At 35.6% G+C, this 26,282-nt stretch overlaps 2 protein-coding genes across 10 annotated transcripts in view; one reads left to right on the top strand and one right to left on the bottom strand.

Annotated features, from left to right (window-relative positions):
* Positions 1-1,394: 1,394 nt before the first annotated feature.
* LOC131436372 (uncharacterized) lies at positions 1,395-5,878 on the bottom strand. Its single transcript, XM_058605061.1, has 2 exons — positions 2,842-5,878; positions 1,395-2,788 (listed from the first exon to the last, which is right to left on the bottom strand). The coding sequence occupies exons 1-2, from the start codon at positions 5,527-5,529 to the stop codon at positions 2,450-2,452; spliced, it is 3,027 nt and encodes a 1,008-aa protein (XP_058461044.1). The 5' UTR covers positions 5,530-5,878; the 3' UTR covers positions 1,395-2,449.
* A 6,605-nt stretch (positions 5,879-12,483) lies between these two features.
* Positions 12,484-26,282, top strand: part of LOC131439085 (huntingtin-interacting protein 1) — a 58,517-nt gene continuing 44,718 nt past the window's right edge. For 3 of the 9 annotated variants that reach the window (XM_058609675.1, XM_058609676.1, XM_058609677.1), the window contains exons 1-2: positions 13,188-13,544; positions 13,820-14,019. In XM_058609675.1, coding sequence (XP_058465658.1) covers positions 13,936-14,019 — 84 coding nt within the window. In that variant the 5' untranslated portion in view covers positions 13,188-13,544; positions 13,820-13,935. Of the gene's footprint in view, positions 12,631-13,186; positions 13,545-13,819; positions 14,020-26,282 lie in introns of those variants that run through there. The other 6 variants (XM_058609685.1, XM_058609678.1, XM_058609681.1 and 3 more) reach the window with 5 other exon arrangements.

The following is a 26,282-nucleotide window of genomic DNA, read 5'->3' on the forward strand; positions in this document are numbered from 1 at the left end:
GAATGTTTGAGATAGGTTATGGTTTCCATGATATTCGGTTTGTTTTGAACTGGTTTCTGTATCTGCAGCTTCAATGATTCTCTTCAATGCCAATTTCAAGCCTCATTGGCTGTGATAGTGTTTATGTACCAGACCTGCTCTACTCGAACGTTCTAATTTGTAACAATGTATGTTCGCTCTCCTGCAAACTCGTAATATATTACATAGACAGCATGAGCCATTTAGATTCATTTATCTATAGGACAATAAGTCGACCGAAAGTTCTAATTTTAACTTGCCAAACCTTCCTGTGTTATCTCTTGTGAGTTATCGCTAGTTTTTAGATTTCAGTTTTTATTTATTATTTTGTTTCGATTATAAAGGTCATTTGCCTCTTCGGACCATACAAACTATCAGACCCTATGTGCGGTGGGGCTGGAAATCGATCAATTCTATGGTTTTCGGAATTATTACATGCAATTTTCCACACGTATTATACGACAATCACTATTGTGTTTCAATTTCTGAATGAATTACCTTAACCCTCAACGTTCTATGGGGTTAGGCGAGGGATGTTTCGAAGTTTCGAGAGGGAGCATATGAAAATGTGTTCAATTTTTTTACCAAAACCACAAATAAAATTTTGGAAGGCAGATATGAAGCATAGATTATCATGATGATCTGATCTGATGAAATTTTCTACAAAATAAAAAAAAGTTCAAGTATAAACTCAAACAAACAAAAGTTGTGCGCGATCAAAGTCGCGTAGGGCTACCCTCACACCAATCGTTCGGGAGTTTTAGGAGGATTGTACGCTGAGGGTCAATCACTTTTTATGTATGTATGCAAGCCGTTAGTATTCAAAAAATTATGGTCTATGGTCCACAATATTGAAACATATTCTCAACATTTTGTTCTAGTCAGAATAAGACAACATCTCAACAATCTCTTCGCCTATGACGGCAGAAGCGGTCGGCCAATTTCCTTTCATCATTCAATCAAATGTCACATCAAAGCAAAAGAAACATTGGAATAAAGCGTTGCTATTAATTTGTAAACGATTGCCTCACTACGCGTCGCCTGATTGGCCTGCTGTGTGTAGAAAATGATTGGTTTGTGACCAACCCGTACCTCCGCGTGCTGTCAATAGCTCCATTTGAAGTGCCACCTAGGTTGACTATTCGCAAAAGACTTAATGCCAGTCGTAGCATATCAAAGTGATCGATCGATTAAAGCTGATCGAGTTGATATTCGATACTTTCCGGATGAAGCGCACGCGTTGGCACACACAAGATCTATTGGATCGCTCTAAGCATGTACCACGTAAATGACAGGCTTTGGTGTTGTTGTCATCGATGAAGACCGCATTTACGAAGGACAGGGACAGTTCTCTTTCCAGTGAGTACAAACTAATTTTGTATGTTATGTTATCATTTTCAGTATTTTCAGAAACGCAAATATTGTGTACATGAATTTGTAAATGAACACACGAATGTTTTAGCTTTGTCGTTGTCTAAATGTAATAAATAAATATGGATTGGTAAATAACCGGTAATAAAATAAATCAACAACACTTATTTCATGACAAATATTTCTCATATTCTTTCAATCAGACGATAGAGACTATTACAGGTAGTTTCTCATGTTACCTGCATTACAAAATCAGACTCTTACGGAGAGATTTATAGTACATTCGATACTGATTTCATCTTGTCTATTAAAGCTTGGTTTCGTCGGCTTCTAAGTATAGCAGTATTTTCATAACTGCTGTAGCACAACTCAAATGATCACAGTAAATTTGATATAAATAATGATATTTAGTAGAATAAATAATTTACAGAAATAATACATTTATTAAGTAAGCATGGATTGGCATGAGTTTGAAATTGAAGAAAAAGGAACATAGCTGTTTTTAAAGAGCAACAAATTAGTATAACATGCTGCAAATCTTTCTATTATGATTGGCATTGTTGTGCGGTTGTCTATAAGTTTGAATTAAACAAATAATGTTCTAAATCTGTGCAAATTTATATATAAAGGGCTTCCCAAACTATTTGAGCAATGTGTAACATTTCGCGTGTTGGTCCAACTATGTGCATGAACCTTATTAAATGAGTGCTTCTTCTTATTTCTGCTAACATAAGTTGAAAACAAACCGGGCGAATGGTCCGATATTCATCTTACTTGTTAAGGTACAACTCATATAATAGTGGATTACAATCACAATGAGAAAATTCGAAACGACAATATCGTTCTTCATTTTATTCTTAGAGCGCAAAAATTAGACTAAAGGTGGAAGATTTCACTCATACTAATGTTTCAGATCAATAGGCTAAATTTTGGAACGGCAAATTGTGCCTTATTTTTCTCGCTTTGCAATTCTAATCTCAATTGATCATAACCTTCACTCTAGTTGAAAATATGCAATTGAACAAATTGGCATAACAAGACTTATGCTAACTCTCCCGACTCATCTACTGTGGTTGTAGTTTCCGTTAGTTGCATCTTGTAACTCTTCCAGAAGCGAAACATCTCGATAGCGCCGGTGGCCGTTCTGTCGCACGATGGTGTTCAGATGGTTCATCTCGGATCGTAGTGAAGTAATGCTTTCTTGCAATGGCTGAAATGTTTGATCCCTCCGGGAACATTCGTCTAGAAGGGCCTGTAAGGTCTGCTCATTGAAACCGATGAATAATGATACAGGTTCAACCAGCGAAGCACCACAATTTATTGAACGGTTACTATTGGTGGAGACTATGCTCGGAATAGAATTGTTAGTGCTGCCCGGTAGGCTACTGTTTTGGCAGTTCTGAAAAAAATAATATTATTGAAAATCACATCGTTTTCAACGGCACAACATACCTTCGTTGTGTATTCCACCAATTGAAAGACCTTCTCCTTTAAGGCTTTAACGACTTCTTGCAGTTCTTGCTTCTCTATTTTCTCGGCGACTATCTCTTCTCTTAGAAATTGTAAATCTTCAAAAATTTTATATCTAGACTGCGTCAAAATTTGTTCTGAATTTTGATACATTTTTATTTTGTCCAAGGCCGTTTTTATCTGAACATCGCGGGCATTTAACTGTTGACGTAAAGAATCAATTTTATTCCGTAATTTCGATTGATTCATCTGTTGTTCGCCAGCTGAAGTTTGTAATGAGCTCCGATCCCCACTTAATTCGTGAATCATTCGTTGGGAATCGTCTAGCTGGATGAAATTAACTGTCAGTTCCGAATGAATCTCATCAATTTCAACGCGTTGCAACGCGGATGTAATGTTCAAATCTTCAATCATCGTTCTTTTTTCCTCAGAGGAAGACAACATTACTTTGAGTTCTTGCTCCAATTGAAGAATTTTAGTCTCATGAACCTGGAGTTGCTCTTTGAGACAATCGTTTTCATTTTGTAGTTTCTGCTTATCACGCAAATCAGTAAAAATTCGTAGGAATGTACTCCAAATATCTTCATCTTTAACCAACACACAGTTACTCTCTAGTAAAGCTAATAGTCGAGATTTTTCATTTTTTAGAGTGGTACACTCTTCAGTGAAGGATGCTAAATCCGCTTCCAACAAAATAGTTTTCTCTCTCAGTCGAGCAACATCGCACTGCAAGGATGTGACCTTGGTAATATCCTGTTGCAACGTTTCAAGTTTCCTCTCTATCTGTTTCCTAGCCTGACTGTGCTCTTTGACCTTTCTAAGCAGCGTTCGGTTATTCAGTTCATACCGTTTCAACTTTTGCCGATGTTCACTTTCAACAACTTTCAAAAGTATTTGAAGCTCCCTACTGTCATCGTCTGGATGTCGGGTACCGTGTTTTCCACACAAGATTTGTTTTTTCAGTTCATTGTTCAATAATTTGTCTCGAGTTTGTTTTGGCGTCATTCTTCCACAAACAGACACATCGCGATCAAACGTTCCCTGTAATTCATTAATATCTATTCTTAGTTGTTTAACCACTTCCTCACTCCTGCGAAATCTATCATTAACCTCAGAGCACTGTCCTAGTTTTAATTCCAGGTCAAGGTTTTTGGATTGGATCTTTCGGAAATTTTCGAAAAGCTTTTCGTACCGTTCAGTTGCTAACGACTCATTCATCCTGAGCTGTTCATTCAATTTCATACCGCATTTTTTCAACTGCTGATAACGATCTTGAAGTGCATTATATTCTTGTTCTAACTTTTCTAATGCGAATTCCTTTACACCCAGCGTCTGACGCGTTTTTTCAAAGTTTATCGACAAAACTTTCAACTGAGCTCTCAGGTGACTGATGCTGACATCTAGCTCTCGGTTTGTAAAACCGTGACGCGCAATTGCACCTCGAAGCTGATTGTTTTCTTGCTGCAACTGATTTTTCTCACCCTTTAGTTGCATTCTTTCGTCTTCCAAAATCGCAATTTTGCATATAGCTTTCGCTTCCTTTGCCTTGTACGCTTGGGTCAGGTTATCTTGGTTTGAAAGAGTGTTGTTGAGTACTTGAATGCTGAAAAGGAACTGCTCTTTTTCGTACTCGTGTTTGTTATTGATTTCGGTAAGAAAACTAATTTTTTTCGAAGCATCATTTAATTGTGAGATGTGTTCTGTCAATACTAAATCTGGAACTTGATCTAGTTTGTCGAATGCTTTGATAGAGCTTAATTTGACGAGCAGATTCTTTTTCTCATTATACACTTGTCTTTCAATTTTTTCTGCATTTCGTATTACATGTTGAATTTTCACGTTCAATTGTTGGGAGTGAGCCTTTTCTTGACTGAGTTTGTTCTCCAACTGCAAATTATATTCCTTAAGTTTAGCATTTGAGTTTTGGCACGCATGTAACTCATTCCGGAACCAATCTTCTGACGTTTTTGTGGAGAGAAGATCGTTCTTAATTTCTAGCAATACCTTTTCTAATTTTTTCAACTCTAAGGACAGCTTCTCTTTGCCACAGTATTGTTCTGTTATCTTTTCTTTCAAAATAGTGTTGGCTCGATCTTTACAATCCAACTTTACTCTTAATTGTTCCAGGTCTGATTGCAGCTTGGCCGTTTCTAAATAACGGCTGCTTTCACTGAAACAATGAAACTGTCCTAGCTGTTTTTTTAAATCATCAAGCTCTTGCTGCAAACCGATTTTTTCGTCCACAATCCTCTGCAATTTTTTGTTCCACCGTACCTCCACCTCGTTCCGAATTTCGTTCCATTTGTACTTATATGTCAACAACTCCGTCTTTGTATGATATAACTCCGTATTCAACTGCACAAACCTTCGATGGAGATCATGTCCATTTGGACTTACATTTAATTTACCTTTAGAACTTTCCGAAAAAGAAAAGTTTCCTGAATCACAATTGACAATACTATCAAGATGAAAAATATTCGTGACGTCAACCTGTTCTGGTATAAAAGTTGTTTCGGAGAGCAAACTTTCTGGTGCGCTTTCTAACTCCTCTCGTTGCAGTCTATCCACGCCATCAGAAATGAGCAGGTTGTGCCAAGATGGGTTTTCCACCGTTTGATACGTACCTTCAGCACAGTCAAACGGTGCCTGTGAATTTCCCAATTCGGACATAACGGAGGCCAATTGTTTCCACAATTCAGAATCACTTTTCCGCTCCTGCCATCATGGCAATTTACCGCTGTCTAAATATTTGTTGTATCTTCAACACCACGGAAAGTATACAAAAACGTTTCAGCTTTTTTACACCTTGTTTATAAATTTGAATGAATTTGAGGGTAGTCAAAATTAAATAGAGACATCGCACATCGATTCATGCTTTCAAACAAACATTTTACCACAAATATATCATTAGCTATTCACTACTGTTGTAAGAGCTTTTACTTGATAAACACGTCCGTAAACAATGACGTCGTGGAATGAAAAACAAACAGAGCGAAAATTAAAAATACAGGTAGGCATAATGAAAGGTATCGAATTGTTTTCCTTTACTCGAAGCTGCGTTGCCAGGTAATTTTTCTAAACATCTGTATCCTGCGCAAAAATCTATCTCTACCATATCTGTATCAGAACCACTGCTACATAAGTGCCAGGAAAATGCAACCAAGGCTCAGTTGGATGAATAAAAAAAATCTTACGGTAACCTTTTCCCATGCCTATCCAAACGAAAAAACCGAAATCGGTATTTATCTGTATGATCAGTGAATTACCGTTATTTTAGGAGAACATATCTATTTTTCAGTATAGAGGTCAAAATCGGTTTAAATACCGAGAAATCGGTATACCTGGCAACGTTGACACGAAACCTGAAAAATAGCTAATAATGGAAAAAATTAACTTACACTGATAAAAATCGATACGTTGGGCTGATGAGTTTTACACTTAATTTCGCCGCATTTGATTCGACACAATTGGAAGTGTATTTTCGAATCTGATTCAAATCAAATCATATTGAATTGAAACTTGAATACCATCCAGCAAACAACAGATTAATTTCAAATGTATGACACTTAGTATTTAATTTACTCGACACTTGCAGTCGAATTGTCAAACAACCCTTCTTAATCCACCTAGTGGTGTAATGATGCCTTTCTCATATCGATCATACTATCATATATAAAACTGTGGTATTCTTCAAAATAATTTTCTTCGATTCTTAGAAGAATAACCGAAATCGGTTTGTTTGACCGTCTCCTGATAAAAACTATCAATTGGAAAAGATTTGAGATCGATTTAGAATTTTTTTTAAGGTTTTTCCCCATTTTCAGTGGTGGTATACCATTTTTAACCCACTTTACCCTATATTTCCGGATCCGGAAGTCGGATCCGCATGAAATTCAGGAATTACTTATGGGACCACAGGACCTTTCATTTGAACCTAATTTGTAATAATTTGTGAAAATCGGTCGAGCCATCTATGAGAAAAGTTAGAACACATATTTTCTTCTTTTGCACATTTTACCCCATAACTTTGGAACTGGAAGTCGGATTCAAATAATATTCAGGAATTTATTATGGGGTCTTAAGACCTTTCATTTGAATCTTAGTTTGTGAAATTCGGTTCAGCCAACTCTAAGAAAAGTCAATGCACTTATTTTCACATTTTTTTGCACATTTTACCCCATAATTCCGGGACCAGAAGTCGGATCCAAATAATATTCAGGAATGTTGTATGGGACCACAAGACCTTTCATTTGAATCTAAGTTTGTGAAAATCGGTTCAGCCATCTCCGAGAAAAGTTATTGCAAATACTTTACATACAGACATACGCACATACACACGCACAATTTTTTTATGCCGAAAGTCTTAGAATTTGCATGAAACGTCGAGATTTTAGTCGCAGTCATTTGATCTTCGAATTTGATCAAATGCTCAATAGTAGCTTTCAAACGAGCCTAAGTTTGTTAAGGTCAGTTCAGCCATCTCTGAGAAAATTGAGCGCGAAAATAACAACGCGTTTTGTCGGTTACGTCACTTATACAATCATATCTCCGGAACCGAAAGTCACAGCCATTTGATCTTTGAACTTGATCAATAGTCCGACAGCACCTTTTAAACGAGCATAAATTTGTTAAAATCGGTTAAGCCATCTCTGAGAAAATTGAGCGCGTAAAAATACAACGCGTTTTGTCAGTTACGTCACTCATACAATCATATCTCCGGAACCGAAAGTCACAGCTATTTGATCTTTGAACTTGATCAATGGCCCGACAGTAGCTTTCGAACGAGCATAAGTTTGTTAAAATCGGTTCAGCTATATCTGAGAAAATTGAGCGCGTATAAATATTTTTGAAAAGTGCACACACATACCCACGTTAAAAACCCCAAAACCCCCCCTGCGCACGGGCCAGCGATGTTTTGAAGACAACTAAAACTCAATGGATATACTTACTGTGAAAAATTTCTAGGATATGTGATAGAAAACCTGATCCAACCAGTCCCACGAAAATAGTCAGGGAATATAAAGATTATTGATAGAACATATATACATCAATACAGCGACACCTCATACTGGCATGTTGAGACATGGATCTCTGTCGTAAAATTACACGTTTTCTTCTCATGTTCAAAGCATTTTATATCAACAGGTCTGCACTTATGATTAAAATGTGATGACATTTGATGTAGCCTTATGACGACACACTGAAATAAAAATCTTTTTATTTTCATTAGATTCGTCATATGAATCGTATGCATCGTATAACTCATTGAAGCCATATGGAAATTTGTATATTTTATTAAAAATGTACATGAAGTCTAAATTAGTGTATCAATAATGAATTGATAAGAATATCACATACAATTTATATGAAAACTCGATAGAACTTATCCCATTTAATAATTTATGTGGTAAGTCCTCGATATTCATCAGCTGCTTCAGGCAGTTCACCTGGGATTTCTGCATCATAAAGCAATTTATAATCGCAGATACGTTAGCTCTTTCAACTCCCATTATGGATATATTTACGAATCATGAAATAATGAGGTATGTTTCATTTTGTTCATTACTGACTAGTAAAATGATTTAGTTTTTGTTTAATAGCTTTGGGGTCACACTTCTTTACGGTTAATATCAGAAAGTGTTTCCAGGGATTCACCAGTAGTAAAGCTCTATTCCTGAAAGAACAGCGCGATAACAGAAAATCACCGATAGACACACTTACGTCGAACGAAATTATTATGAAATGATAAAAATAAATAACAAAGTTTTTATAATAATGCAACTATCATTTATTGCAGCTTTTGATTGGTCTTAATATAATAAGCCCGTTGTTTTTAACAATATTGCATATTCGCATCACTTGTTTAGTTCAATAGTAATCATTTGATCTATATATTACTGGTATATCGAACTATAATGGCCTGCATTAAAGTCTATTTATAAATGTTATACAACAAGCCATATGTTTTACATGAATCTATCTATATAAATTCTGATTGAATAGAATATGCACTTTATAAATTGTCTCAATATATGTTGTCTGATTATCTAATATTTGTTATAGGGGGTTCTAAAAAAATTTATTTTATTCTATTCGCTATATGAAATTCTTATGAAAATAACTTTAAGAAAAGTTTTATGTTTTATCGTATATGTTTGACATGATAATGATACACCATGTAATTTTCATTGGAATTTAAAATAGTGCAAATATATTAGAATATCATATAATGTGAAAATCAAAATTTAGCTCAGTGTAGAACTTGAAATGTACACACTTAAGAAATTTCGCAGAATTCGGTAATTTTTTACCGAATTTTCAACAGCTGGACGTTCGGTAATCAGTTCGGTAATTAAATTGATTACCGATCGTTCGGTAATTGCTGAACTGTCAAACAACTACCGTAAACTGTAAACCAAATGGATCTAGCTAATTTTTCGGTAAGTTTATGTTTGTTTGTTTTCCTTTGTTTAAAATTCTGGATTTTCAGATTTTAAAAAACAACACAAATTCACAAGAACGAATGGAAAACTCCAACCTGTTGTGGCTATGGTTTTATTCCACGAAAAAAGGGTCAAATGTTTTGGCTGACCGGAATTATGAGCGCCTTCCAAAACACTGCACAATCCATCGAGTCGACCAGAAATTACCCTCGAACGATTTGTGTAGGCAGCAAGTGGACAAGTGATACATTTTTTTCTGCCTATAAGTAAACAAAAAGCTTTTAGTGTTTCAAATGTTTTAAAAATGTTGGCATCTCAATCCATTGATGAACTCTTCAAGATTTTTTCCGTTTGGTTAATAAAAAGACACTTACTGAAATTTTTAAAAACTGTTTGACAGTTAGTTTCACGACAATCAGTTTTCCAGAAGTTCGGATATTGGAAGATAACTTTACCATAACACATTACCGAACAAAGGAATTAAATCTTAGTATGTATTTAGAAAAATAGATTTTAAAAAAGTGTCGATCTTCAGCAGTATACTACTTATTTGATGTTTTCTTTATTCGATTTCTCCATTGTTGCCAGAGAGCATATATAAAAACAATCCAACATGTGGAACTTGTTGAGGTTTCTATGCCCGGCGAAAAATGAACGACGACCCTAGTGAAAAATAGGTGGCCAATATATTCCGTGATGAAAACAAAACAATTTGTAAAGTGACTCACTCGTGCGATTATAACCGACATGGAACGGTTACTGAACAACAACATTAATTGTAAGTAATTCATATGAAGGAACACTACGTCAAGTTCACTAATAGTAAATTAATCTCGTCAAAACTTCCAGCTGCTGAATTTGCTCTTAGCGCATATTCAGTAGTGTTCTAGTTCTAGATGCATAGTTAATGTCAGTTACAAAATTTAAATCTGAATTTTATGACAAGAAAAACTGGCAGCCCCAGCAGTGTTTCACTCGTGTTTCAAATATACAAAAAATAGAACGGCATCGTAGACCAGTTTTAAATTTGACAGAAAAACTGGTAAAACAAGAACGGCTTGCTGGGTATACGTTTGTTCCAGTTTCTGCTCTATTAGGGCATGTCCAGGAGTGCTCTAGTTCTAGATGCAGAATTTATGCAGAATTTATAACAATATAAACTGGCAGCCCCAGCAGCGTTTAAATAAAGAAAAAATAGAACGGCAGCGTTTACAAGTTTTAAATTTGACAGTAGAACTGTTCGAATAAATAAAACTAAAACGGCTTGCTGGGGATACGTTTGTTTCAGTTTTAGTTATATTATAGACCACCCATATGAATCGTGCAGCTGCTGAATCTGCTCTTATAGATCTTCCATATAGAACTTCTAGCTGCTGAATTTGCTCTTATAGTGCAAAACAGGAATACAAAGCTTCACACAAAAAAAGAGAAAAAATACAATGGGGTGCCAAATCTCGAGATATCCTAATGAGCGCGAAGAAAATGAATGAAAGATTAGAATAGATTCTCTGTTGGTTTCAACTTTTAGTAACGTTTCAGCCTCCAGCAAAATGACGTCTGTCTGTCACATGAATATGCCTTTAAAAAGCCAATCCATGGATCGAGATAATTTTAGGTTTTTAAGAAATATTAAGCTGCCCAGTGTAACTCCGTGTCCGGTCCAGCCCCGGTCTCCCCTAAGGTTACGTCTTCTTAAAAATTGACCTTTGGCTGCTGAATCGTTCATTGAATAAATCTTTCAAGCAGTAAACTGTTTCCCAACTAATTTAAACTTTTGGTCGTAATTTGACGTTTCTCTAGCTATTCACTTTCAAGTAGTTGAATTTTTCATAAACTAATACCTATTCCAAAATTTGACTGATAGAATGTTTTAAAAATTTACTTGTATTGTAAATAAAATGATATCAAGTAGACAAACAGTTCAAAAATGTTTCTCTCCGTCCCGGAACGATTGAAATGTTCTTTATTAGAAAAAAGTTCAACTACATTGATTGGAACACTTCTCACACTGTTCATACAGGTGTAAAACTCACATTTTATGCCCAAGTCGATCGAATCACATTGAGAATAACAAAATTTCATTTCCTAATATTCTCTCAATAATAGAAATGTCCAAATCTTACACATTAGCTTTTAAATAGCATAACTCACTCAATAGCATTGTCAGTACTTTATTCGAAACTCGGCCCAAATTCGAAACCAATGTGTTCTGGTTCTGAAAAAAATATTTGCCGGTATTTTGGTCGGGTATGGGCGAGGTTTATTCTATTTGAATTGGGTACGGGTTGGGATTGGGTTAAACAATTTGATCGGGTTTTCAAACCCGACTACCAAACTTTTTACGAGTAAAGGTAAAGATAAAGATCTTTATTGGGCACTTTGACTTCGGGCTTAGAAAAAAATTGTCGTATTTATTCAATATTCTAGAATCGAGTAATTATCAATTTATTTTAAATATTTTGATTGAGTACGGGTTCTCTAGATGCCAGTGTTGCCAGATGGGTCAATTCTGATAATCATAGAATATTATCCAAATTTATATATGTCCATTTGGTTGCCACCGATATTTCTCGCTGAGTTTTTCGCACCGTCGACACGGCGAAAAAACTCGGCGAGGAAAGTCGGTGACTACCAAATGGGTTTTTTGTTGGATCCGGCATTCCAATACATACACACACCGGTAGCTCAGTCATCGCCGAGGAGGAAACGTTCCGGATCGTCCCGGATCGGCCGTCCCGGCATAGTGCGAATAGACTTTTAGGGACCACTTTTCCTTTTCCTCCTTCTTTTTTCATATTCTTCTTTTCCCACCTCCCAATTGGTGGCCATGTATGTAGTCATGATGTTATTGATTCTTTTGAAGGATTTAACTTACGAAGCATTCATGCTTTGAGTTACGACGATAATCCGAATCATCTGAAAATATATTCTTGATGCAACAAAGAACATTCCAGCACTATAGCTGATAGCTAAGGCGAATCATCATTCAAAAGAAATCACATTCTCAAAAAAATTGAAATGAAGGCATATGTTATAATCTGGTGTTACTTCTTGAACAACAACTCCACACCACAATTTGCGAGAGAGAAGAGAGCTGTTTTGATACTAGTTTTTCTCATTAACCGCCAGAGGGTCGTTCGTTGACAGAGTAAAGAAATGTTCCAGATTCTATGCATCAGTATTAGTCAGCGAGGTTCGATTCGCACTAGAATTGCTTAGAAATGGTTTTTCATATCTTATATTAAATGGTAGGAAAATTGTGAATTTTAATATATTTTGTTCATAAGTGTCCAGAGTAAATTGTAAAGTATTGAAAGTGCTCAGAATCGTAAGTAATATGGAATAAAACCTGTTGCAGTGACCTGAAACTGTTTCTATGGAGTCTGAAGTGGCCCGCTGGCAATGAATGATGTTTACAAATACTAACTGAGCGAAACCGTTGTTTCGCTTATGTTTAGTCTGTACCAAATGGGGACAAAACTAGGTTAGATGCAAATATATCATGTGTAATTCGTTTAAACACGTTAAAACATAACACGATTTTTATCACGAAATTCAAAATTATCAGTTCCAAATATGGGATACGTATGTTTACTGAAAATACCTACGCAAAAGCAATCCCTCTTACTATGTATGATTCATCAGTGAACTTTGATATTTTCGATGTATTAGTACGACGAAGAGAATCTTTCTTTAAACCATTCGCACTCGCAGGATGCATTTTCTCAATGCACTGGGAATCATGCATTCTCCTTTCTCCTATTATGCAGTATGTATACAGCGAAAGAGAGATGGAACTTCATTCACATTTTTTTACCACTGTTTCCTCCAACTCTTGTGCAAATGTTGGCTGCAGACAGTCATCAAAACGCTAGTTTACTCTAGGCGTACGAACGTGTTGGACGTGATTGGTTTGGTTAAGCGGGGCTTATAGCAAAACGTGGTTGCGTAAAATGCATCAGTGTGAGAAGAGCGAATAAATCCATCCACAGTTCTAGCCGGGAAGAGATTGCGTACTTATCGGCCACTCTGTGTTTGTGTGAACTAAGCGCTTATTTTGAAGATTGCCATTCTAGAGAAAGATGTACGAGTTAACAAAATAGTAGTGTGTAGATCAGTAGTTCGTGAAATTTGTTTTTTTTTGTTTTAGATACACGCCTCTTTTCTCAATGTATGAACGCCTAGATTTGTTCTGCACTTGAAAGTAGGCCGGTGTACTAGACAGTACGCTTCACGAGTAATGTCGTTTTCGTTTTTAAATTGCACTACACCGGTGTAGCGAAAGCTGCACTGAAACCGTTCGTTTTTGCCAATTGCACTACACCAGTGCTACACTTTTTCTGCACCGATACCACTGGTGTAGCACTCATCAAAAGTTTGGTGTAGCTCTGTGCAATGGATTCGTTTATTGTAGTCAATGGTTACTGTTTATGTTTTCGTCATTTTTGTTCGTTTATTCATGCCTCAGTGTAGCACTGCACCGGTGTAGTGCAAATTAAAAACGAAAACGCCATAAGTCAAACTTTGTGTGAAAGTTTGTTTCATAGGCCGTGCCTAGGTTTGATGGAGCTATCGAGTGGTGAATAGTGTAGTGTAAAATTTGATCCACGTCAAAATTTGTTACTAAAAAGCGATGGCTTCGATTTCGCTACCACGAAGACTGCAGAGTAAGAAAAACAATGTGGATAATGAACATGAGAGCCTGATCAAGAATATGGTATGAAAATTGTGTTCTGGGATTCTATCAAATAATTGAGCAGTTACTGTCAATGCACCTCACAACATTACAATATGTGCAACAGCTAACAACATTACTGTGATTGATAATTGGTTTTCAAAGGTCAATAGCACCTTCATTTCTATAACAATTGATTCTATGGACCATGATTGTAGCATCACCGGGAAACAGTTTACCATTTTCTTTTTCACGGCTTCTAGTTTATTCATTTCACCAGTTTAATCACATTAATACCAATATAGCATAGAAAATAAAGTCTCTCATCCTAACCGCCTTCCGGTTAGCTTTCGCGCTTCAGAGAATTCGCTGCATTTTTATCACTGCTTTGCTTTGTAATATAACCACATAGAAAGAAATAATGAAATTTACACGACATGTAAATCAATAGTAACATGGAATATGCATGGGTTCAATCGAAAGTTTGATTGAAAACCTTCATCTATGCAAAGCTTCATTATATATATATATATATATATATATATATATATATATATATATATATATATATATATATATATATATATATATATATATATATATATATATATATATATATATATATATATATATATTGGGAATTCCACGCATCAAACTTTTTTTTAGGTAAAGAACTCGAAAATATTCGACACGTATTTTTTTTATTTCAATATGGTACGTGGAATTTTCGAGATTATGATTTTTTGAAGTTTCGTGTTTACAAAAAAAGCCTTTTTTCAACAGCCTATACTGTAAAATCTTATAGATACAAAAATTTGTCTAAGACATGACATGAAATGTGCGTCTTTTTCTTAGACTTTCTTTCATAAAAAAAGTTAAAAATAATAAACAAATAATTCTTTTTTTAGTTGAAAAAAGAAGCCTTAGGACTTTAACTCAATCATGGCAAAGTTTCAGAGTGGAAAGATTAATACTTTCGGAACAGTAAATTTTTCAATCACGACTCGCAGGTGCGGAGTGTACCGCAGCGCAACTCGCTCGAATACGGGCTTAATTTGTCGATAAATGTTGCGACGCTGATCGAATCCTAACTCTGACAGTTTATTGTTAGCAATGTTTCAGATAAGATCACGGTGTAAAAATGAGCTTAAGATTAAAAAATCGTTGCAGCAATCCATTTAACTTTAAGACTTATGTTAGCAAAAATCAAAAACATTCGTTGTGTCGGGATTCTTCTTACCTTCTCGAGAAATTCGATTTTTTGCAAGCAAATGATGTTTTGTGTGCACCGTTTAGGTAGAAAGCGAGTAAAATATGGGCAAAGCATGTACGTGAGTATTAAAATAGTGATGATATACAGTTTTGTAAAAGTGGCGAAATGATGCAATTTTCACTATTCAGCTGCTAGAAAAAATTCGGCTGAGGCAATAGTGATCACAGATTCTGAATCCTATGAGACTGATGACACTGATGACAATGTGTCTATATTTAGCGACTATACAGTATAATTCTTTCATTTACTTACATTGTAACATTGCATTTCTCAAATTTTAAAATATCGTTTGCCTTTTTAGAATGAACTATATTAGCCTTCCGGATATCTTCCCGAATTGAAACAAAAAAGTTTTGCCCAAAAACTGGAGTATTCGTAAGACAGTGTTACGAAAGTGGGGAATCTCGTGAAAAAAAAGGATTATTGTGATTCCGAGAACAAGAAGTAAAAACTAATTTTTTTTATAAAACTTTTGATGTCTTTATATTAAAATCATGAATATTCATATTTTACAGAAAAACAATTTTCCCCTGAAATAATAATTAAAGTCAAATAATTTTGTGTGCACCGTCAAAACATCATTTACTTGCAAAAAATCGAATTTTTCAAGAAGGGAAGAAGAAACTCTACACAACGAATGTTTTTGATTTTTTAACTCATTTTTACACCGAAATCTTAACTGTAACGTTGCTAACAATAAACTGTCAAAGTTAGGATTCGATCAATGGCGCAACATGTCTCTAGTTAAGCCCGTTTTCGAGCGAGTTGTGCTGCGGTACACTCCGCGCCTGCGTGTCGTGGTTGAAAAATTCACTGCTCCGAAAGTATTAATCTCTCCACTCTGAAACTTTGCCAAGATTGAGTTAAACCCCTAAGGCTTCAGGCTATAGTACATAAGGAAAATCCTTCAGGAAAGTCGAGAAAAACTAGAAAATTGTTTCGTTTGGAATTGGAAATTTTCTACTCAATGCATGCTAGATCTCCGATGATTATTTGGTGTGTACGAAATTGTGAAATGCTAGCTGACTGTAGAGCAAAATATGAATACTAGATTATTAATAAAATCGTTTGGCGCCAAACGAGCTGATTTGTGCAAAAAATTCACTGAGCCTACTTGATTAGCGTGTTTCTTAATTTTGAATCACATGTTCAATTAATGTCGTTTTCGTTTTTAAATTGCACTACACCGGTGTAGCAAAAGCTGCACTAAAACCGTTCGTTTTTACCAATTGCACTACACCAGTGCTACACTTTTTCTGCACCGATACCACTGGTGTAGCACTCATCAAACGTTTGGCGTAGCTCTGTGCAATGGAATCGTTTATGGTAGTCAATGGTTACTGTTTATGTTTTCGTCATTTTTGTTCGTTTATTCATGCCTCCGTGTAGCACTGCACCGGTGTAGTGCAAATTAAAAACGAAAACGCCATAAGTTAGGATGCCAAATGAACAGCATATAGGTTTCCATTTACCGATATATAAATTTGGGTTCGTGAAGTCAAACTATAGAACGACTATACTGCACATACTCGTATATCAGTCCCATATCGATTTTCGCCAGTATTGAGTTAGCTTGAGGAATGCAATCCTCAATATACTCTCAGAAATTGCAATAAAGGTTGAGGGTTTGTTCAGTAAAATGTGAAAAAGATATCAACTCATGTCTGTCATTTCATGTAATAATACTATGATTTAGCATTAAGTAGCACAATTCGAAAATAATATTTTAATCGTTTTTTTCTCGACATGCCGATTTTCTATATGGGACTGATATGCAAGTGTGGGCAGTATAAGAAAAGACAGTCATCAACGTTTTTAATGATTCGTTGTTTTCCCAAAACTCCAGAAATGTGAATCTTATCTTCACAATAGATATAATTATTACTGTCACAATGCACTGAAATCTTATTCAGAGACAACAGGATTTACGTGTGCTGTCACTTCCAATTAACACCGTTAACTCAAACACCTAAACTGTTCGGCTCTCTACTTTTTGGAGCAATTCCATTCGAATTAGAAAGACGTTTCTGTTTTTTCGGCTTTGACAGCTCAACCTTTCTGAGAGCCAATCTGTCATAACTTAAATTCTCTTGATATAACACTCACCAGGACGCTCATTGATTGCCGATGCGATTGATATTATCTTCATTTCTCCTGTCACTGCTTGATTACGATGTGACTAAATATTAATCAAGCAGCATAAACATTGAATTAAATTCATTTACACCAATAAAATCCGAAGTCCAGTTTACATGATTTTAGTCAGTCTGTCAAGGTCATTCGACATGACTGACAATTTGCAGCTATGTGTATAACCTTTCTATATGAGAAAGGCCAAAATTTAAGCATAAATAAATTAAATAACATCTCAAAAATGTACCTTTGACTTCTCAGAATGAAATTAGGATTTTTTCTCATTTAAAAATTCATTCGGAGCACTCAAAACCTTCAGTCAAGCGATATCTTTACTATACTTGAGCGCTCAAATCTCGTTACATGCATTCAATAAAATGAAGACTTTTTTTGTACATTCTTTCAAACAATTTGATTACCTGATTTATATTGTTGTTTAATTATATTCTTTTAGTTCTCGTTTCATCATGACACAATAGGTTTCAGTTGGATGCAGTTTAGCGCTGTAGTTGTGTTCGGTGGATTTCATTCCTTAGCAATAAAATGCATCCAATCAGTCTCATACAATCTCAGCAGGTTAATATACACCCCTATTCTATAATTCGATCGAGTCGGTATTTTGAATGGAAACCTCGAACTCGATCGAGATACAGAATCCAAAATTTCGTATTCGATTGAAATAATCAGATTCGAACCAAATACAGAATTAGGGAGATAATCGTGGCATGATGCTTACGCCAGTCAAAATACAGGATTTCCTTTACCTATCACAAAAATGACACAAAATGTTTTTGGAGGGATTTACCATTAATGGAGCCCATTTTGAAAAAAAGTACACTTTATTTTCTACTGGAGCAGATAGCCAGCCAAATGAAGTATTTTTATGCTGATTTCGATTTTTTAAACATTTACTTTGAATTTATCTTTTACGGTGTAAAGTTTCACCCCTGCCATTTGCAGGAAGTTAGATTTGACGTATGCTTTGTCATCTATCACACAGTAAGAGTCTTTGTGTAGAGCTTCTAAGCACGGGTCTTTTAACAGTTTGATGCTGTTTTTTTATTTTGAACTTTGTGTGTTTGTGATCCGGATTTTACCTTTGCGTTCTGGACGTAACTTTGCGAAACGTGCACACCGTGTTAAATTGTTGGGACTTTAGTGATATTACTCTTAATCTTTCCCTTCTTCTCCATACATACTGCTACCGGGATTCTTTCTGCTACACATTCGTGATCTGAAATTAAACGACGGTTGAATCGTTGTTTTGTAGCATCCTCCCAACGCACTGTGGGACAACTTTGGATTTTGCATTTGACTGATCAGTTCATCAAAAAGAATCCCCCCTGGCTCAGACTTTTTCAAGGGACCCGGAAATTCGAAGATTTAAAAATGTTAAATACTCATTGAAAAACTTGATTTCCATTAGTGTTACATCAAATATTTTAACCAAAGTGTTCTGTTTAAATTTAACTTGATCAATTATATACATCTGAATTCGAGCCAGACTTCGAAATATGAGAAAAATATCTCAGATGACTAAGTGAAAGTGTTAGATCTAAAACTATAATTGTTTAAAACTTTTTCCCTTTCTTATATAGAAAGATTATACAATCACTGCCAAAACCGACTTTTGAACCGAGGAGGCCGAATGTCATATACCATTCGACTCAGCTCGACGAACTGAGCAAATGTCTGTGTGTATGTGTGTGTGTGACAAATATTGTCACTCACTTTTCTAGGAGACGGCTCAACCGGTTTTCACAAACATAGATTCAAATGAAAGGTCTTATGATCCCATACAAAATTCCTGAATTTCATTTGGATCCGACTTCCGGTTCCGGAACTACAGGGTGATATGCACCAAAATTGTGAAAATAATTTCAAATAAAAGGCCTTGTGGTTTTATTCAAAGTTCCGGAATTTTATTCGGATCCAACTTCCGGTTCCGGAATTACTGGGTGATATGCAACATAATTGTGGAAATATTGCACCGAACTGAAAATAATGTCACTCACTTCCCAAGGAGATGGCTGAATCGAATTTCACAAACTCAAATTCTATTGACAGGCTTTACGGTTCCATACAAAGTTACTGAATTTCATTTGTTTCCGAATTTCGGTTCCGGAGCTACAGGGTGATATGCACCAAAAATGTGAAATAATGTAACTCACTTTTCCCGAAGATTGCTGAACCGATTTCCACCATAAGAATATTCCAATTTTCATTTTGCTTAAACCCCTGCTTCCGGAGTTAGGGTGCTTAGAGTAAAAATGTCATTTTTTTCATAAGCTCCCTCTTTTATATTAATTAGTTAAATTCTCTAGTTTGCAGAACATGGGAGTCTGTAATTAAATAAACCTTTGATAATCCCATAAAAGATTTGCTGAATTTGATTCAAGTCCGACTACCGGTACATTTATTTTTCCAAAATTTAAATCTTCATAGAGAATCGTAAATAAATGTGTAGGTCATATTAGTGTATAGTGGAATAAACCAAATGTCACTATGCGGTTATCCAGATTTTGGTTGCGGAAGTACCTACAGTAGTAATTAAATGTTATAATATGTAGCTCTCTTCACTTTCTCACACATGATTGAATAGATTTTCACTAACTTAAATTCAAATGTAGTATATCAATGTAGCAGTACTTTGCAACAGGAATCTTCAAAACTATTTTCTAATTTTTTTCAAATTGTGGTATTTTGAGGTATTTCTGCTGTAGGTGGATTAAAACAGGGTTTTTGGGAAGCTTCGCAGCAGTTTATAAATGTATTAAAAATTACAACTTTTTGACATCTTTCTTGAAGTTTCAGACAAGAGGGACGGGTATAGCGTGATGTAAGTTTATGCCTTTCACACAGCCCAACTGGATTTGATTCCTGATCCCGCTGTTCTGTTATTTTACTTTTTTCAAAATCGTAAACTCGTCTACAGAAACTTCAAACCTTACTTTACAATAACAAGTGCATGCCACAAAATGGTCATATTTTGTTCCTAATAGTGCGCAAGGGTAAGGTAAGGTGTGCAGTGGTACATAATAAAGTGCACAATAAATTTTCCGTAATTCTCAAATCTTTATAGAAGGTAAAAAAAATCCCGACCTAAATCGAATTTTAGTAAACTCAGAGCAATGTACCAAACAACCAATGAAAAATTATTTGTTATAATTTACATTGTGAAAAACGTTTTTCAATTCGTAATGTTACTCGAAGCTGTTTGAAACAAAACATTCGCTCATGACAACAGTAAACATCGTTCGTACTTGTACACGCAGAAAATATGAAAACACTTCTTAATCCACCTAGTGATTTAATAATGCTTTTCTTTTGCCATTCAAATAGTCTCATTAAAACATTTACATGATTCTATCCTCAACCATTAGTATTGTGAGCTCATGAAATAACCTAATATTAGTATTAAAATGAGTCCAAATCATTCAAAATCGACTCAAGCATCTCCGAGAAATTTTGACACATTTGAAACACTGGGATTTGTTGGTTACATCACATATAAGATTAGATCATCTCAATCGGAAATGTTCGCCATAAGCCATAAATGAACAAATTGTAGCTTTTGAATAAGCGTAAGCTTATTGTTGAGTCATCTTTGAGAAAATTATGCTGATAAAAAATGTGTGATTAATCGGATACGTCACTTATAGTATTATATTTCCTGAAAGTGACAGCTATTTAATCTTCAAACTTGATAAATATCTCATACATGTGGAATTCAATTTAGTCAACTTCGAGAAATTTGGTTTGGTTAAAAATTTGTCAGTTACGTCATTTATATCATTATATCTCCGAAACCGGAAGTTACAGCCATTTAATTTTCGAACTTCATCAATGATCTAATAGTAGCTTTCAAACAAGCCTAAACTTTTGGAAGCCATCGAGAAAATTGAGCGGTAAAAAAACAGCGCGTTTTATCGGTAACATCACTTATATCATTATAGCTCCGGAACCAGAAGTGATTGCCATTTGATCTTAGAACTTGATTTACAATTTAACAGTAGCTTTCCAACGAGCCTAGGTCTGTTAAAATCTGCTCAGCCTTCTCTGAGAAAATTTAGTGGTAATAAACAACACATTTTGTCGGTTATGTCACTTATACAATTATATCTCCGGAACAAGAAGTAATAAGCCCAGGTCTGTTGGAATCGGTTAAGCCATTTCTGAGAACATTCCGCGATAATTTGTTTTTAAAGGTGCACACACATCCATACATACACAGACATTTTCCGATATTTATCGAGCTTTGTCGAATGGTATATAGCACTATAGGTCTCCGAGGCTCTGATCGAAAGTCGGTTTTTCCAGCGATTATATTATCTTTCTATAGACAAAGGAAAAATTGTAAAATTAACTAAACTTGGGCGTACCAAAACGATTTATTTTTATTGAAATGGTGGCAGCAATAAATCTGGTTCGATACTGTAAATATTGTCTCTTGTAACAACAAAACAATATACTTGTTATTTCCCAATGGGTTAGTTTGTTTTAATAAAATTTTCGATTTTGACTGTTTCATGAACTGTTTTGTCATTCTATACTGGCCTTATTTTTCGGCATTTAGCAGACGAAAATGTAGCAATATGGCAGTGCGACGCGCATTATCGAACGCGCTCTGCACACTATTTGAAAAAATATACAATGATTTCTAATTACGATTATACGCAGCAATTAAAAATACAAGATAACTTCGCTTTGATTTAAAAATTGTTAATGAACCAAGAAAAATGTGATTCTATAAGAAATAAACGATGTAAACCTCATTTTCTACGACCCAAAAACAAAATAGGGGCTCACAATGAGATGCACACTAATATGTACCGCGCACTATTGCTCGCCTTCTCTTGGGAGCGAAACATTTCACCAAAAGCCGTTTGGCCAAGACATTTAGCTGAAGGACATTTCTCAAAAAGCTGCATTGCCGAACCTGTCATTTAATCGTTAGAGTTATTTCGTCGGATTATTCAACTGAAGTTATCGTACAAAGCATAACTATCGCTCAATTTTAATATATAATAAAATGGTTGTAAATGCAATGTAGTATTGCATTCGAGTCTAGAGGTTAGTTTACTGAAAAAATCGTCTTAAAAGCGTTAATTTGGCCTAATCACAAAATATGGTTAACACCTGAATGAACTTTGAAATGTTTTGACAATTTTTGTTTCGATTTTACTGGTATCTACCATACCCCGAGATCCCCTTCATTTGTCATATGGTTGACTCCAAATTCTTAGCTAGCATTAGGGATGAAAATGTTGTTTGATCTCCGACATGTCCAAAATCGTCAGCTACTAGCACTTTTTTGTGTGCATTCATTCATAAAGCCACAAGGGACCAGTAGCTGTTGCTAGCTGAGACCAACTCACACGAAACAATCAGCCAACATTAACTCGCCGGGTGAATGATTTGATTGGCTGCTGGTAAATGGGGTACAATGTATACAATATAAAACGCACATGTTAGGCTGAGAATGTGTAGATGTTGCAACCTGGAAAGGTACGCTTGGGTGAGCTCCACAGAAACACGAAAACAAACGCCGCACTGCGTGGTACTTTTTAATTTGTTGTTTGCTAATGAAATATAATAAAGATTAAATGTTTTCTCCAAAATTGATGGAATTTTTCATTTTAGTTGGACTCTTTATCGTTGTGTTGTTGTATACAAGTGTTTGTCCTCATAACTACACAATCAGAAAAAAAATGTATGAATTGAGTCATATGAGGATTTGCGTTTCTTGTAAGATTCATAATTTTTTACTGTATAGAATTTGGAAAATTATCGTTACATAGAAAGTTTGATAAAACTAGTTGAGCCTGAGCTTCACCAACCACCCCTGGTTGCAACTCCGTTACTGATCGGGATTTGCTGCAATTGTACAGAGAACTCCTATATTATTAGACCTGGAACTGGAAAATCATTCTTCAATGTTCAATCTTCTGGTAAACCCAGAGAGCAATTCTAGAAATGCTTAGCAGATCATCAGACTCGACCTTCTCCGATTTGGATGAAACTTTGCGATGGCTTCAGTAAGGCAAACCATAAGTTTTGAACCGATGGAGAGGTCAATCCGACTTACGACTGATTTTTAAAAAGGGCTTCTTCCTGGACGTCATTTTTGTACGATTAATGGTTTCCGAATTACAACGAGAAGAACTTTATCATTTGCAAGCATCCGTAAACTGATTTAGCTGTAACGTCTTCATTTTTTAAACGGCAAGGATGGGATAGCCATCAATCTGTAAGTTTTAATAACAGCTTCAAAATAAAAACTATCAAAAAAAATTAAAACCCTGATTTTTTTTATTTAACTTTTTCGGATTATTTTGTAATTATTGAGAAAAAAATCAAAAAATTTTTCCTGTGTATATATTTTTTTAAAGTGCCCAATCGATTCCTTACAACTTCTTCCTGAACGCCATTTTTGTACAATTAACGGTTTCCGAGTTACAACGTTTTAAAAAAGACAATTTTTGTGAAATGCAAAAATACATACCCCCTTTTTAAAAATAAGTAGTGAGTAGGATTGACCTTTCCATCGGTTCAAAACTTATGGTTTGCCATACTGAAGCCATGTGCAAAGTTTCATCCAAATGGGAGAAGATCGATTCTGATTTTGTCACTTATCCGTTTACTAATTCCTGGAATTCCTCTAATATCTAACCACTTGCGTGACTCCAAAAGCGCAGTTTCTACTAGTTGCTAAGTAGGTTAGAAATAAGTTATCGTTACGTTGTGATGCCATACTGAAATAACTTATCTTTTCATAACTTCAAAATAACTTGTTTTCAAGTTAACTAGTTGAAACTTAGTCACCATCGACATTACAAACATTGAATGAATCCATAATACTTTTCTATCATCAATAAAAAAGCAGAAGAGTACTTTAAATCACAAACTTGATACAAGGTGCAAATTTCACAACGATTTTTAAACTGTCGAGCGGAATTCAATTTTAATTGCCTGTTTTTTATGCGCTTTCAATCAAAATCTTTTTTTGAAGATATGACAAATAAACAACGAAATAACCCTATCTTTAGAATGCTCAAAATTAATCCAAGTAAAATGATTTCTCATCATTTTAAATACATACATCATGGGAATTATAATATTGTCACATTCGATGTTCAATTACTACATTATTTTCTTCGTGTTTTTGATAGTGCATGGAACAAAAATGACTACTCTACCTTCCATTATTTTCGCCAAAAAGTAGTTTCGATAAAAGTAATATTCTGGTTTACTTGTGAGTTGGTGGATGGTGGATCTTCCTTTCCGGAACCCAAACTATTCTTCCTGTAATATATCCCATTCATCTGCGAAAGCAACAACTCGCCTTTGTACTTTGACTTTTCAAACAGGTTGGATAGGGCAGAGAGTAAGCTGATGGGCCGATAGCTCTTGGAAAAGGAAGGATCTTTCCCCGGTTTCAGAACTGGGATAAAATCAGCTAACTTCCACATTTAAGGGAAGTAGCCAAGCTCCCAACACCTGTTAAAAATTTTAGCTAAGAAAACAAATGAGCGAATACTCAAATATTCAATGTATTGTCGAAACCGGGGGCCTTCAAATTTTTGGATTTTTTCACAATAGCCATCAGCTCATTGGCAGTGACTCTCCTTTCCTCAGGGAGCTGTCTGATTGGTCAACCTCAGCTACGCTATCAGCAACAGCTCTTTCATGTGGACTAACAATGTTGAGTCCTAAATTGTGAGAACACACAAATCGCTGGCCTAGCACATTTGCCTTCTCTAATGGTGTGATTAAAGAGCTGCATGCTGGGGTGACATCAGAGGAGGAATAGGTTTCGGTTTTTTTCTTAAACACCTTCGTTAAGGACCAGAAGGACTTTGAATGTGAAAGAATTTTTCGAAGCTTTTGCTGGAAGTTCCTGGTACGAAGCTCAGATATCCTTTCCTGGAGTATCCTAGTTAAGTTGTTATAATAAGTCTTCTTATATAGGATGCCAGTTCGTTGATACTGCCTCCGGTAGATATTTCGAATTCGGATGAGTTTCTTGGTGACACTGTCAATTTGAAGAGAGGAACTCGGCATATGTTGTACTGGAACCGTCCTATCACGAGCGACTGTGTTTGAATGCTGAAAAGAAGATAGGGCCGCATCGATTTCCATCGAGGAGTCTAGTGTCAAATCGATATTAATAAGTTAATCGACGATTTGTTGAAATTGGACCCAGTCGGTACGATAATAGTTCCACCGAGGTTGAATAGGCACTGTTTCTGGTGAAGATCCCAACGTCAATATTACTGGAAAGTGGTCAGAAGACAGCTCGTTGAAGACAACCGGAGAGCTATCTACGGCGATGTTGCTGATAAATATATCCAAAATGGGATATATCGTTCAGGTTCCCAGCAATGATGAATTTGTTCTGTTGTCGAGTGAGCATAGCCAAATCTCGCTTCAATGATGCACACCTACCATCTCGAAGATTGGTTTGTTTGGGGCAGTACGCTGCAATGATGATGATGGGTCCCATGCATCATCGTTGTAATCTCAATTCCGATGGCTTCTATAAGTTGCAATTTAGAGGCAGGCAGAAGACTGTGCTGAATGGATTGTTTAATGACAATGGCAACTCCTCCTCCTCTGGTAGTTGTCCTGTCGAGCCTGTGAATTCTGTAATTGGAAATAAAAATAGAAATTTCAGGTTTAAGATGAGTTTCAGTTAAAATAGCAATATCGGCATTCTTCTCTTGAAGAAAGTCGGACAATTCAGCAGTTTTGCTCCTAAGTGAGCAAACATTCCAATTTACTACAACCAACTCATATTGCTTATTCGATGATGAATTTGCCTAAGGCGTTGATTTGATCTAACCACGTTCTGCAGTTTCGTAGTTTTGTTGTCATTGTTTCTAAAATGACGATCAGT

Source organism: Malaya genurostris, chromosome 3 (genome assembly GCF_030247185.1).
Source record: "Malaya genurostris strain Urasoe2022 chromosome 3, Malgen_1.1, whole genome shotgun sequence".
Classification (NCBI taxonomy): Eukaryota; Metazoa; Arthropoda; class Insecta; order Diptera; family Culicidae; genus Malaya; species Malaya genurostris.